The sequence below is a fragment of the Cetorhinus maximus genome, chromosome 19 (genome assembly GCF_964194155.1).
Source record: "Cetorhinus maximus chromosome 19, sCetMax3.hap1.1, whole genome shotgun sequence".
Taxonomy (NCBI): Eukaryota; Metazoa; Chordata; class Chondrichthyes; order Lamniformes; family Cetorhinidae; genus Cetorhinus; species Cetorhinus maximus.
In genome coordinates this window covers 40,821,843-40,836,194 of record NC_135897.1, presented here as the reverse complement: position 1 = coordinate 40,836,194, position 14,352 = coordinate 40,821,843, and the positions used below count along the sequence as shown (strand labels likewise).

General features: G+C 44.0%; 1 protein-coding gene across 1 annotated transcript in view; it reads left to right on the top strand.

The window, feature by feature from the left end:
* The window catches only part of ppm1lb (protein phosphatase, Mg2+/Mn2+ dependent, 1Lb), a 185,138-nt gene extending 171,199 nt beyond the window's left edge, over positions 1 to 13,939 (top strand). The window contains exons 3-4 of the mRNA XM_078563780.1: positions 10,030 to 10,191; positions 12,535 to 13,939. Of these exons, the coding sequence (XP_078419906.1) occupies positions 10,030 to 10,191; positions 12,535 to 12,881 (509 nt within the window). The 3' untranslated portion in view covers positions 12,882 to 13,939. The remainder of the gene's footprint in view (positions 1 to 10,029; positions 10,192 to 12,534) is intronic.
* The last annotated feature ends 413 nt before the right edge of the window (positions 13,940 to 14,352 follow it).

Genomic DNA, 14,352 nt, shown 5'->3' with positions numbered 1-14,352 from the left:
TTACTTGCCGCTTGTCAGCCCAAGCCTGGATTTTGTCCAGGTCTTGCTGCATTTGGACATGGACTGCTTCAGTGTGTGAGGAATCGTGAATGGTGCTGAACATTGTGTAATCATCAGCAAACATCCCCACTTCTGACCTTATGATGGTAGGAAGGTCACTGATGAAGCAGCCGAAGATGGTTGGGCCGAGGACACTACCCTGAGGAACTTCTGCAGTGATGTCCTGCGACTGAGATGACTGACCTCCAACAACCACAGCCATCTTCCTTTGTGCTAGATACGACCCCAACCAGCGGAGAGTTTCCCCCTGATTCCCGGACTCCAGTTTTGCTAGGGCTCCTTGTTGCCACACTCGGTCAAATGCTACCTTGATGTCAAGGGTAGTCACCCTCACCTCACCTCGGGAGTTCAGCTCTTTTGTCCATATTTGAACCAAAGCTGTAATGAAGTCAGGAGCTGAGTGGCCCTGGCGAAATCCAAACTGGACAGCAGTGAGCAGGTTATTGCTAAGCAAGTGCCACTTGATAGCACAGTTGATGACCCCTTCCGTTACTTTACTGATCATCGAGAGTAGACTGATGGGGCGTCAATTGGCCACGTTGGATTTATGCTAGGGAATTAGGGGGAAAACCATCTACAAGACACAAGTCAAAAGTGTGATGGAATACTCCCCACTTGCCTGGATGAGTGCAGCTCCCACAACACTCAAGAAACTTGACACCACCCAGTACAAAGCAGCCCGCTTGATTGGCACCACATCCTCAAACATTCACTCCCTCCAACACCAATGCATAATAGCAGCAGTGTGTACCATCTACAAGATGCACTGCAGGAATTCACCAAGGCTCCTCAGGCAGCACCTTCCAAACCCAAGACCACAACCATCTAGAAGGACAAGTGCAGCAGATAGTTGTGAACACCACCACCTAGAAGTTACCGTCTAAGTCACTCACCATCCTGACTTGGAAATATATCGCCGTTCTTTCACTGTCGCTGGGTCAAAATCCTGGAACTCCCTTCCTAACAGCACTGTGGGTGTGCCTACTCTGGTTGGAGTCATACCTAGCACAAATGAAGATGGTTTTGGTTGTTGTAAGTCAGTAATCTCAGCTCCAGGACATCACTGCAGGAGTTCCTCAGGGTAGTGTCCTAGACCCAACCATCTTCGGCTGCTTCATCAATGACCATTATAAGGTCAAAAGTGGGGATGTTCACTGATGATTGCATAATGTTCAGCACCATTCACAACTCCTCAGATACTGAAGCAGTCCATGTCCAAAGGCAGCAAGAATGGACAATATCCAGGCTTGGGCTGACAAGTGGCAAGTAACATTCATGCCGCACAAGTGCCAGGCAATGACCATCTCCAACAACAGAGGTTCTAACCATCGCCCCTTGACATTCAATGGCATTACCATCGTTGAATCCCCCACTATCAATATCCTGGGTTTACCATTGACCAGAGATTGAACTGGACGAGCCATATAAATACTGTGCCTGCAAGAGCAGGTCAGAGGCTAGGAATCCTGTGACAAGTAACTCATCTCCTGACTCCCCAGAGCCTGCCCACAATCCACAAGGCGCAAGTCAGGAGTGTGATGGAATACTCTCCACTTGCCTGGATGAGTGCAGCTCCAACGACATTCAAGAAGCTTGACACCATCCAGGACAAAGCAGCCTGCTTGATTGGCACCACATCCACAAACATTCACTCCCTCCACCACTGACGCACAGTAGCAGCAGTGTGTACCGTCTACAAGATGCACTGCAGAAACTCACCAAAGCTACTCACCTTCCAAACCCAAGACCACAACTATCTAAAAGGACAAGGGCAGAAGATAGATGGGAACACCATCAATTGGAAGTTCTCCTCCAAGCCACTTACCACCCTGACTTGGAAATATATCACCGTTCCTTCACTGTCGCTGGGTCAAATCCTAGAACTCTCCCCCTAACTGCACCGGTTCAAGAAGGCAGCTCACTACCACCTTCTCAAGGGCAATTAGGGATGGGCAATAAATGCTGGCCCAGCCAGTGAAGCCCACACCCCTTGAGTGAATAATATTATTGTCCTATGAAGGTTTCCCTTAATACAAAATGCCCAATGATATGTTGAGTTCTATGTCTAAGCCCTTGAGTAAGCCCATCCTTATGTTATTCTCCTTCCATTAATTTTCAAATTCCAACAAGATATGTTTTTTACCGTAGTTTATTAAATCATCTGTGGGCTTCGGGGCCAAAGCTGAAGATGTTCCTACCTTTCTCATACCAGTCAGAGACGTTCCTGCCCAAGACCTCTCTTATTTGTGAAAAGAACTTTGCAGTTGTCAGCAGTTTTTACTTAACTTCAAAAAGTCTTTTGGCCTTGCAGAACAACCTAGTACAATTTAGTACAAAGTTTGGTCAGTTCCTAAGTTTGGTCAAGTTACAGAAAACTATACAGAAAAAAAATCTGTATTCAAGTATTAGTCAATTCTTTGTATCTCATAACACATGCCCTCACATATTGCACATTAGTTATAGGCTTATTAATGTCTTCACTATTACTTTGTTAGACTGCCAAAGTATTCTTACATGTAATAGGGCAGATTTTCTTCTTATAGTTTTTGGTCATAAAGCACTTGGACCGAATGTTTTGAGGAAATTTGGCCATAGAGGATCGCTTCTGTTAAGCCTGTAACAGAGCCTGTCGAATTTTTAGTCTATTTAAATCAATGGGCAGAAAATAAAGTGGTTTTCCTACAAGTGAGTAATTTTATTTGCCCAATTTATCTCAAGCCACTTTGTCCAAATGATTCCTTACATCCAAGTTCTATAAAAGGAAAATCTGACCTAATATCAGTAAATTTTGATTTACTAATTTTACACTGTATATGTGTGTATTAATAATTCTGACCTTGAAGTTAAACTAATCATTTAAGAAAATCTTCCGAATTTAATCAGGGCAAATACATATTTGAAATGAACTTGAGCTTCCAAAAAAAAAGTGAAACAGAGCTTGAAGTATATTATTCTACACAGCAGCTATGGTATACTGTATTATTTAGTATTTTACCAAACATCGATAAAGCAATATTACAATTACTATTGTTCTTCTATTCTTGGTGCAAATTGTACGTGACAAGGTTGTATCTGACAAGGTAGTATTTGACTTCCCAGTAAAACAGTAAAATCTGAGAAATAAGAGTACTGGTCCAAACTGGTCTTGTATACCTTAAAATGGAACACCAAAAAAAAACTGGGGAATAAGAGTACTGGTCCGAGCTGTTTTTTTGCTTCTGGGTTCCAACAATTATTTTTTCCCCAAAGTAATCATGAGGCTGCACTTTACAAGGGGCTGCCCCCTCAAAGCCCCACATGCTGGAAGGAAAGTCGGCTATAAGCCGACATGCCTGGAAGAAGCCTACCCCACAACCATAACAAGCTGCAGGCGGGCTAAAGTGGCTGAGAGTGGGACTCCTGCCCCTCAGTGGAAGGAAGTCCCACCCTCAGGAGCTGCCAGCTAATCTGATTGGCTGGCAGTCCCAGCAATGCCAAAAGCCCCAGCAGTGACAGAACTCAGTAACTGCCAAGACTGCAAGAAGAAGCAGGAAGAGGATGTGAATGGATGCTCCAGAAATATAAATTCCGGGTTTTAGGATGGAGAGGGATCCTGGAGCCCAGGGAGGAGGAGAGGGGAGTGGGAGGGCTGGGATTTGGAGGGCAGGCAGTGCAGAAGGAAGTGGGATCACATCTTGGGGGGTGCCCCTGATGCTCAGAGAGTAGCCCCCCAAATGAGGTGCCCCCACCTTCCTTCACGCCTTTCTTCATGTAGGCCATAAAAAAAACGACCTGCGCATTCCCACCTGCCTGTGTACACCAGCCATATTATTGCATGGGCAGCGTATTACCAGGTTAATAGGCTTGCTAACATGTCTAGCAGACATTTAATTATTTATTTACAGACAGGCTGCCAACTTTGGCGCCAACACACCTAGTATATTATGGAGATCAGCTCGGGTAGGTAGGAAGATGATGGACTAGTCACCCGACCTATTCTACATGCCCCTCCCGCCAAAAACACATCTGGCAAGGGGCACGTAAATAGAAACCTCCAAACAAACTTTAAATGTTACTTGGAATAATAGAGCTACTTTAAATAAAGTGCAATTGCCTAAATGATGACAAAGGCCCTGATTTTCGTTCTCAGGTGAGATGCACAGAGACAGGAGAATTCCTAGCTTTGCAAACCTGACCTTTAAAAATGGTTGCCAGAACTTACAATTTTTGATCCTGGAGGCGAGCTATAAAGGAGTCAGGGAGGGCGACCTGGATGTAGTGAGGGGCTGGACATGGGCCCAGTGCAGGTTGGGTGACTTGGGCGCGGATAAAAAGCAGGCCTTCAGAAAGGCCCATTTGAAAGGCTGGTCGTCAATGGTTTGCCTTGGAGGAGACGTCATTGCCTTGTCAGACGAGTGTCAAAGCTGTTGTTCAACTGTTAGCTAAGCCTGGAACAGATGGTCCAGCATGGGCTTTCCCTTAGGTAGAATTGTAATTGTTGCTGCCTAATCAAAGTGTACTGTACTGAACCACTGAAAGTATGGAGTCACAGCCATGGAGATGGCATTGTCTTGACACTACCTGGTACAGATATTATGCAGTGATGTAGTTAGCTGCCAACACTCAATGGATCAATGATGAACCGTACCATGCTCACTTTCCCATCCACTTGCCTTCTTTCCACCCATCTATCAGGATATGCTCGCACTGTTTGACCAGGTCCCTCACAGCTGCACATTGTCACAGAATAACAGTATGATAAAGAAGGGCTGTCAGTGGTCGCAGAGCACGGCATGCTAACTTGGAGTCACAGCCACAACATAAATGGTACCAAGTATTTGTGCAGAGACATTTTTCCACCAAACCTTACCGGTGATCATCAAAAATGAATATTGATAGAATGTCACACAGAGGAGACGTGCGGGAAGAGATTGGTCTAGCTGCCCTGCGCTTTTCTGACCAGGACCTTCAAGTTTTGGTGGAAGAGATCCAGAAGAGGAGACCAGTCCCCTACCCTCCTGACTGCTGTAAACCACGGCAACAACTAAAAAGGCCTGGATTCAAATTGCAGCTTCTATGAACACATCAGGAGACCATCAGCCCTCATGGATTCAGTGCCAGAAAAGGTTCAATGACCAGTTGCATTCCAGCAGGGTGAGTAGCTTGGCTCATCCACACAGAGCTTCACGGGAAGGGTTATATCCACATGTTGCAGCTAAGGTGTAAGACATGGCACATACCTCTGCCTCAGAATTGAGGCTTGTATTGTACATAGCTCATGTAGGTACACACAGAACACATGTGAATGAGCACTGTGATGCACAGGGACAGTGAAGAGGAATATCCCTCCATGCACTATATGTCAGGCTAACCTAAATTCATGGTGTTGCAGACCAAAAAGGCAAAGAACGCCATTGAATGGCCCAAACTGGGGAAGGGTCAACTTGGCTGAGACGCATCTGTCTTGTTGAGCAAATGGCCATGGAGATTGCCAGGGTGCCCAAACAGCTGTCTGTTGGTTATGGTGAATCGCTGCTAGCAGGTGATAAGGGCAGTGTTGAAATCACCTTGGCACATGGTGATAATGGTGGAGGCCATGATGCCAGTTCACTGAGCACAATGGGAAGTTAGCATGAGGGGGAGTACATCATATGGGCAGCGCGAGCATGGTTAAGGCAACAGCGCACATCAGATCGTGCTTTCACAATATGATGGGCTATCTCTAAATAACTCCTTTGTGTCTCACACATACCCCAACTCTGATCCATCAACCACATCCCCCCCCCCCCCCCCCCCCTCCCCAATGCCCCACACCCGCTGGGCCAGATCAGCCCTCGGGCATCAAGAGGAGGAAGATCACATCACACTAACCCACACACTGTTAATTCAGATACAGGCAGATCGGAGGGATGTAACACGTGTGTAGAGTCGGTGGCACAGGGTGAAAGTGTCCGCCCAGAGTACAAGAGGAGGTGTCAGAGTTAGAGACATCTGTGCGCAGTTCCCCTCAGAGGAGGGAGGAAAGTCACAATGATGCTTCAGCCTCAGGGGTCACCTTTTGGGGCACTGTATTTATATAATCAGCTGCAGATGCGTGGATATGTGGCAGTGAAGCATCCCTGAGGCAGTGTGTGCTCTAGGACTGCGAATGGAGGAGACCATCACTGTCATGAAGTCCACATTATCCCAGGGGCTCAACCTCATGAGCTGTGAGACACATGCAGCAACACTGGACTGGATGCAAGAGCAATGTCTTGGCCGGGAAAGGGTGTAAGCCTCCCTCAGTAGCCTGGATCAGTCCGCTCAAAATATGAGCACTGACATCCATAGAATACATGAGGAGCTGTGTACCCTTAACAGGACGATCGCACTGTTAGCCCAGTGGTTGCTGGAATGGGCAACTGTTGTCCACCAGCAGCCAGCCTCATCAACACCACCTGAAGGCCAACCCAGGGCTGTGGAGGTCACTGAGGGTGAAGGTACGAAGAGATCCTCAGCACCCTCATCTTCTTCCACCTCCCCAGCCCCTCCGCCAGAGCCCTCATCTGCTGCACATGTGCCTGTGACCACAGCTGCCCATGCAGAGATGCAAATGCTAGTAGGTCCCCAGCAGGTTCCTGCCATTTGGCCCGAGAAGCGAGCAGCCTGCCTCCTCCTCCAAGGCAACATGAGGGTGTACTTCATAGGCATGTACGTGAGCAAAGGGCGTGTTCTTGTCTAGAGCACTAATGGGTTCACTGTGGTTATACTTTTCACGTTGTATTTAGCATATTTGAATATATTTACTTACACTTGTACATGACTCGGTGTGTGTTCGTACTCCAGAGAGCTCAAAAACAATGGTAACATTATGAAGGTGGCTCTTGCCAGTAATAATGAGGGCGGCATGCTGAGGTCCATCTCGACGTGCTGTCAACAGGATCAAGGTTGTTGGCTGTTTTGTGATACTTTGAGGAGCTTCTTCCTTCTCTTCTGTACCACATTGGATTCCCGAGGTCAAAGGCTCAAGCGCCAAGATGCTCTTTGTATCTTTTGTTGTCCATCCAAGCTTGACTTTAAGGAGGCTCAATGATCAGACTCCACAAACAGATTCTGGGCAGCGGGTGCATCTCAAGTATGAGTGCTGAGCGCAAGGCATTCATCTACATTGCAGAATTATACATTGGCCTGGGTGTAGGCATCACAGCTCGAGAGGGCATGCACTGTTCAGGTAATAATGGTCGTCTGCTGTGTCCATTACTTTGGCTGCATTTGCATTCCAGGTGTCACAGGATGTGCTTTGTGCGGTGAGCAGAAGTATATGGAAGCCAGGAATGTTGAATGTGGTGCCCACGTCAGAAACTGGACTATTGGCTGGAATGGATGGGGCATAAGTTCTTTCAAAGAGCTGTTGTGTACAGTTATGGGCTCATCATGTGTGAGATGCCTTATCTACATGTATGCGACAACATACAATCCTATCAGCATATACAGGGCTTTAAGAATGACGTCATGTCACTTTCAGCATTGTGGGCATGGTTTGATCATGGACAATTTGGCAGCATGGGCCCTCATTTACAGTCATTGGTGTTCATGTGAGGGGGCAGGTTGTGAATGACTCATTACTTTGTGTGTTTGCAATACGATGATGCCCATGGTTGTGATGGTGAGGGATTCAGCCATTTAAATGTGACTGAGTCCAACTCATTGATGTTTATTCTCTCCCTTGTGGGGGTTGGGTAGTCCCTTGAGTAATTGTGGAGTCAATGTACAAGGTACTTTAGGTGGAATCATGTCACCAGGGACTGGCTGATGGCAATTGTAATATCGGCAATTGTAATATCTATTTTGCACAATAACCTGTCTGGTGATGATCCCCTCCTGCACAGAGTCAGTCCTGGCTACATGGCCATGCCTCCCAGCAGCTCTGCCTTTGGTGACCTCCTCATTCTCATCCATTTCAGAATCTTCTGAATGGACAGGGGTTCCTCCTCCTCATCTTCCTCCTACTCAGAGGTTAGAGCTGTGCCCATGGCATCATTGTCATCAATTTGTATGCCCCTCCACTGCACAATGTTGTGCAGCTTGCAGTACACCACTACTATTCGTGATACCCTTGCTGGGGCATATTGCCGAGCGAAGCACCTGAAGCACATGTTTAAAATGCCGGTTGCCTTCTCAATGCAATTCCTGGTGACGACATGGCCAGTTGCGTTCTGCCTCCATTTGTGGACTCCTAAAGGGGATCATTATCCAAGTTCTTAAACAGTTGCCCTTGTCCCCTAGAAGCCAACTACAGATCTATGTTGGTGGTTGAAATAGCCGAGGGAGTTGCCAACTCCTTAGTATGAAGGAGTCATGGCAGCTGCCAGGGAACTTTGCACACAAATGAAATAAGACCTTGCTGTGGCCACAGACCATCTGTACATTGATTGAGCAGAAAGACTTGATTGACAAAGGTATCCGCATGTTGAGCTGGGGCCCTTATGGCAACATGGGTGCAATCAATAACCCACTGCACCTGAGGGAAGCCTACTACTTAAGCAAAGGCTGTGGCTTTCTGCAAACAGGGCATTAGTTACTGCCTTAATACAAATGTCTGCTGCTAACTGGGATATACCAGACAGGTCTCCTGATGTTCCCTTGAGGCATAGAAAGTAACCGTCTTTCACAGCCACTGGCAGTCGATGGATTGTGGCTCGAGTTGCTGCTGGACCATGCAACAGATGTCTGTCACCACCTCATGGCTTAGCCTCACTCGTCTTCAACATTGGTTCCCCATCATGTTGAGGTAGGATGTCCTAGGTCTGCACTCTTCCCACAGGGTAATACCTGGTTGTCCTCTCTTTCCTCCATCTCCTCCCAGGTGTGCAGGCGGCAGCCTTTTCCTCCTGTCCTTCTGCTCTTCCTCTGGTCTCCGCCTGCTCACGGTGACTGGCTTCTGTGGCCTCTATATGCAAGGGTGCTATGCCCATCTTTATGCCCAAATATTCCTTTGCATGAAGCACTATGCACCCTTCCCCAGTACAAAGTTCTTCCTGGCACCTATGTGCATGAGTCAGTGGTGGCAAAAATTATTGCCCTGCAACCCCAGGAGCCCCACCCTCTGACTCCCTTGGGTTAAGGGAAGATAGTTGAAATTTGTTTTGCATCACTCCTGGGGCTGAGAATAAAATTTTAAAGCAAATTCGACAAGGGTACCAAATCTCTCCAAACTGGTTATCCAAAGAAAATACGCCAAGTTCAGACCTGCTCTTACCGGCCCTACTTTGCAAACATTGGGTTCCACACTCCTAGGCTACCAAAATCTGACTAGAGTGGAGGAGCTGCCTCCATAAGTGCACAATGCAAAACACACCCCACCCCCATGAAAATGGGAAGTGCCGTGTTTCGGGGCGGGACTTACAGTTTTCAGGCAGTTCCACTATTTTCACCATGTCGGAGAATCTCTCCGAAAATCTGGTCCAAAACATTGCTAATTGATTTTGTTCTGCAAAGTGATGTTTTATCGAAATTGGAATTAAGCAGTCAAGCACATGTTTGTTTAAATGAAATTTAAGCCTTCAGGAGTATTGTACCTTGTATATTTTTATACTACATTACAGAGTACACAAATCAGCTCCGCGAGTAAAGGTTACATCTATTCCTTTCTTTAATTATAGCATAGCCTGAAGTGTTCTGTTGGGTGCAGAGCTTTGAAATCTTAGAAACAGCACCTCCATAATAATACTGAGTATTTGATGCACAATGTTACCTGACTTGGTGGCATAACAGACAATAAGCACTGACCAGCTGCAAGAGATAGTAAAGACCACACCACCACTGGAAATTTTTTGAAATTGTTTAAATATTTGATATTCTTCACTGGTCAAAAATGTAATGAAATTGGCTAGTATTGAAGCTATCACTATTACTGATGGTAGTAAACCCCCATGCAGAAATCTATAATATCAAAATTGCTAAGTTCAGTTTACTTATTTCTGATAATAATTATCTGTATTTTGTTTACAGGCACAACTTGTCTGATTGCACTACTGTCAGACAAAGAGCTAACTGTTGCAAATGTTGGAGATTCTCGTGGCGTACTGTGTGACAAAGAGGGAAATGCAGTTCCTCTTTCACATGATCACAAACCCTATCAGTTGAAGGAAAGAAAAAGGATAAAACGAGCAGGTAATGTGAAAAAGAATCTTATGACTATTGTGTTTCTGAAAAAGCTAAAATCAATGCAAAATATCATAGGATGTAATCTCATCATCATCCTTGATGCTGTTGACCTGGACCTTTGTGATTCAGCATTGTTGGCAGTTTGAATGTGCTATAAGTCAATCCCTACTCCTGAATGGTAAGACCTAGTCACATCCGATATTGACCTTTGAGTTGGCAAGCTGTGAACAGTAACAGGCAACTCACCACTAGTGCAATTGAAGATTGGGCTACTGTGATGTCAGAAATGGCCCTCTGGTAAGTGAAGGGGAGAGACCAGGAAGGGGAGCAATTAAGTCAGGAAGGAGGTAGTAGCCGAGGGAGAGGTAGCTGTTATGATCAAGGGGGAAGGTAATGGTAGGGGGCAGAGGGAATGCAATGGCTGACAGTGCCACAAATTCAGGTAATTATATCTTAAATATTACTATTGTTGAACATGGCACGACAAGTTGAGAAGGCTAGTAAAAAAACATATGGGATCTTAGGCTTTATAAACAGAGAATAAGTACAAAAACAGGAACAATCGGCTAATCCTTTATAAAAGACTGGTAAGGCCCCACTTGGGGTATTAATTCTGGGCACTACACTTTGGAAAGGATGTCAAGGCCTTAGAGATGGTATAGAGAGGATGTGGAGGATATTAACTAGGGTGATACCAGACATGTGGGACTTCAGTTACATAGAGAGACTAGAGAAGCTTGGGTTGCTCTCCTTAGAGCAGAAAGGGTTACAGGGAGATATAATAGAGATGTTCAAAATCATAAAGGGTTTTAATACAGTAAATAAGGAGAAACTGCTTCCAGTGGCAGAAGAGTCAATAACCAGAGGACACAGGTTTAATGTAAAAGAAGCAGAGACATGATGAGGAGAAATTCTTTTACACTGTGCTGTTATGATCTGGAATGCACTGCCTGAAAGGCTGGAGGAAACTGATGCAATAATAACTTCCAAAAGACAATTGGATAAATACTGGAAGGGAAAATTTACAGAGCAATGGAGAAGGGAGTGGTTAGCTCTTTCAAAAAGAATGATGTGCTAAAAAGGTCTGGTTCACAGTATCACAGTATCTTTACAGGGCTGAAGGAGGCCATTCGGCCCATCGAGTTTGCGCTAGTACAGAGTTGCATTTTTTTCTACACTTGCAACCTAAACAGACATTTCCTTTAAGGTCCCTTTAAGGGCTTCCTGATAGGCTGCATGTAGACCTGGGCAAGGCAATTATGCAGTGGTGGCCTCAAACAAACAATGAACCCTTTTTTTTTGCATGTGCAATGTGCCTATGCCTATTTGAAGCGTGGGCACTGCATGGTGATTTTTTGACCTTGACCAATATGGCTGGTTATGCACTTTCATCTCAATGAATTGTACACTTCCTGCCTGTAAGAAAATTTGACAGGTTACATAAAACTTTAAATAAATCTGTCTTGTGGGCTCAATACTTCATCCATCATTACATTATTCAAAATGAGTGAATGAATGGCAATTTCTGGTGAATTGGTTGCTCCATGGAAACTAAATGACCCTACCCTTCATCATAGATACCTTCTTCTAATTTGTTGTTTCTTAACAGGGTCTAATCAATCAATATCATATCCCGAACTATTCCCTGGAATTTATAAGGATGAAGGGTGATCTGATCAAATTTTTCGAGATATTAAGGGGAACAGATAGAGTTGATAGGGAGAAGGTATTTCTGCTGGTTGGGAAGTCCCAGGCTAAGGGCAAAGGAGCATCTCAGGAGTGAAATTAGGGAATGCTTCTACACACAGTGTTGTGGAAGTTTAGAATTCAACTCCACAAACGGTAATCGATGCTAGATCAGTTGTTCAGGTTAGTTCTGAGATTGATGGATTTTTGTTAACCAAAGATATTAAGGGATATGAGGCAAAGGTGAATATATGGAGTTAGGTCAAGAATCAGCCATAAGGTCATTGAATGGTGGAACAAGCTCGAGGGTTAAATGGCCTCCTCCTGTTCCTATGTTTCTAAAACAGATGGCAACCATTACAGCTCTGCACAAATACCTAATACGTAAATAAATTAAATGGCTGTAATCATTTATAAAGTGTAACTGAAATTTTAAGTGTGTTGAAATAAAAGAGCTTAATTTTATCCTGCCACTTGATTCCGCTATGATATTACATTGCCGCCATGGACCAATATTAGATTCTGGTCTATTCTGATCACATGATACCATGATACAATCAGGAAGTTTACAGACTTATTCCTATTACTACAATGGAGCAACATTATATTATAATAATATAAACACATACGCTTTAAGTATATACATGCTTTATTTTGTTATAGGTGGTTTCATAAGTTTCAATGGTTCATGGAGGGTCCAAGGAATTTTGGCAATGTCTCGCTCCCTGGGAGATTACCCTCTCAAAAACCTCAATGTCGTCATCTCTGACCCTGATATCCTGTCTTTTGACCTCGATAAACTACAGCCACAGTTCATGATCCTGGCTTCAGATGGTCTGTGGGATGCTTTCAGCAATGAAGAAGCAGTCAGATTCATCAAAGAACGTCTTGATGAGCCACACTTTGGTGCAAAAAGCATTGTTCTGCAATCTTTTTACAGAGGATGTCCTGATAATATAACTGTAATGGTGGTAAAATTCAGAAACAACAGTAAGACTGATGACCAGTGAATGGCATTGAGCACATAAGGGCAAGGTTCTTCAAGTAATGCTGTGCAAATTTTAGCAATGTATGTGATAATAATAGTAAAGGTCATAATATTCACATCTGAATGGTCAGTGCTAGACGGCTTGTAGAATTGGACAGACCAAGTAGCCGCACATTCATTTTAACTGGCTGAGGTCAAAATATTACTCTTTTTATCTATAATCATTTTCAATTCTCTTCTTAAAATATTTCTATTATATATAATACAATGCACAGTGCAAATCTTATGCTACGTTACTAAACTAATTGTGATCAACAGTTTTATAAAGAACAGCCAATTTAAGCAATAAAGCAAAAACTAATTAACATTCAGGAACTCTGTTGCTGATTCAATGGTTTACATAATCAGTAGAACAGCTACTGAGCAGCCATTCATTGAGTAACTGTGAATTAAAAAAGCTGAATAAATCTAACTAACCCTGACAAAAGGGGAATTCTTTTAACAAACTGCATGATAAAGGAGAATAAATGTATCTGTATAGTTTGTAGCATAAATTCTTAGGTACATAACATATGGACATTTGACATGTGACAAATATTTAGTTGTTTAGATTTGCTCCTCTTTTTAGCTCTTCCGTGTCCTACACGCCATAAGCTCCAGATTTTTTTCTTCAGATAGAATAACAGGATGGTATAACTTACGAACTTCTCTGTGGCCTTCATCAATTGCTGCTCTGTGATCAGCTGATAAACATCAATGGCTGCTGGATAATTCAGCCTGTACACATTCTTCCAACTAATCCCCTAGTTATACAGCCCACCAAATTCAAGTTATGTTCTAGCGCCCACAGTGGTCATTTTGACTTTAGAGTCAACAAAAATTAAAATTGGGGGAGATGCAAAACTTGTGGCAGATCCAACATTGCTCTTTTTGCACTATCACCCAAAGTCAAGATTACCCCCAACACAAGTGCTCTGGTTATATTTACACTATAGATATTTTGAAGCGGCATTCTCAGACATTAATAAAATATGCTTGATCTGTCATACTATGTTCATATTTTAATATAAAGATCTGTTTCTCAGGATGACTCTTAAGATCATTGTCAGTCAATCACAACTCTGCTTTTGATTGGCAGGTTTGGCAAAGTGGCAAGACTTTGAGGAGTATTTTCAATATGGCAATGCTAACAAGATTGTTCTGAATAGTAGGATGAAGCGAGTAATTAATCGGCTGCTATCCAAATTGTCTTACCTGTTATGTAGGAATTATATTAGAAAGAGTTTATGGCATTGTGTTAATAGGCTTTTGTGATAGGATTCTCTTCCTGGTGCCAACATAGCTATAGATGGAGCACTTCACTTAACAACCCAGATGTAACTGGTTAAACAGTCAGTGAAAAATTAGGCCAGGATTTTGTTTTTGCTGCTGGGGCCAATGGGATCCTCTAATAAATCTCTGGTTCAATGTCACATCTAGGCAGTCCATGTTGT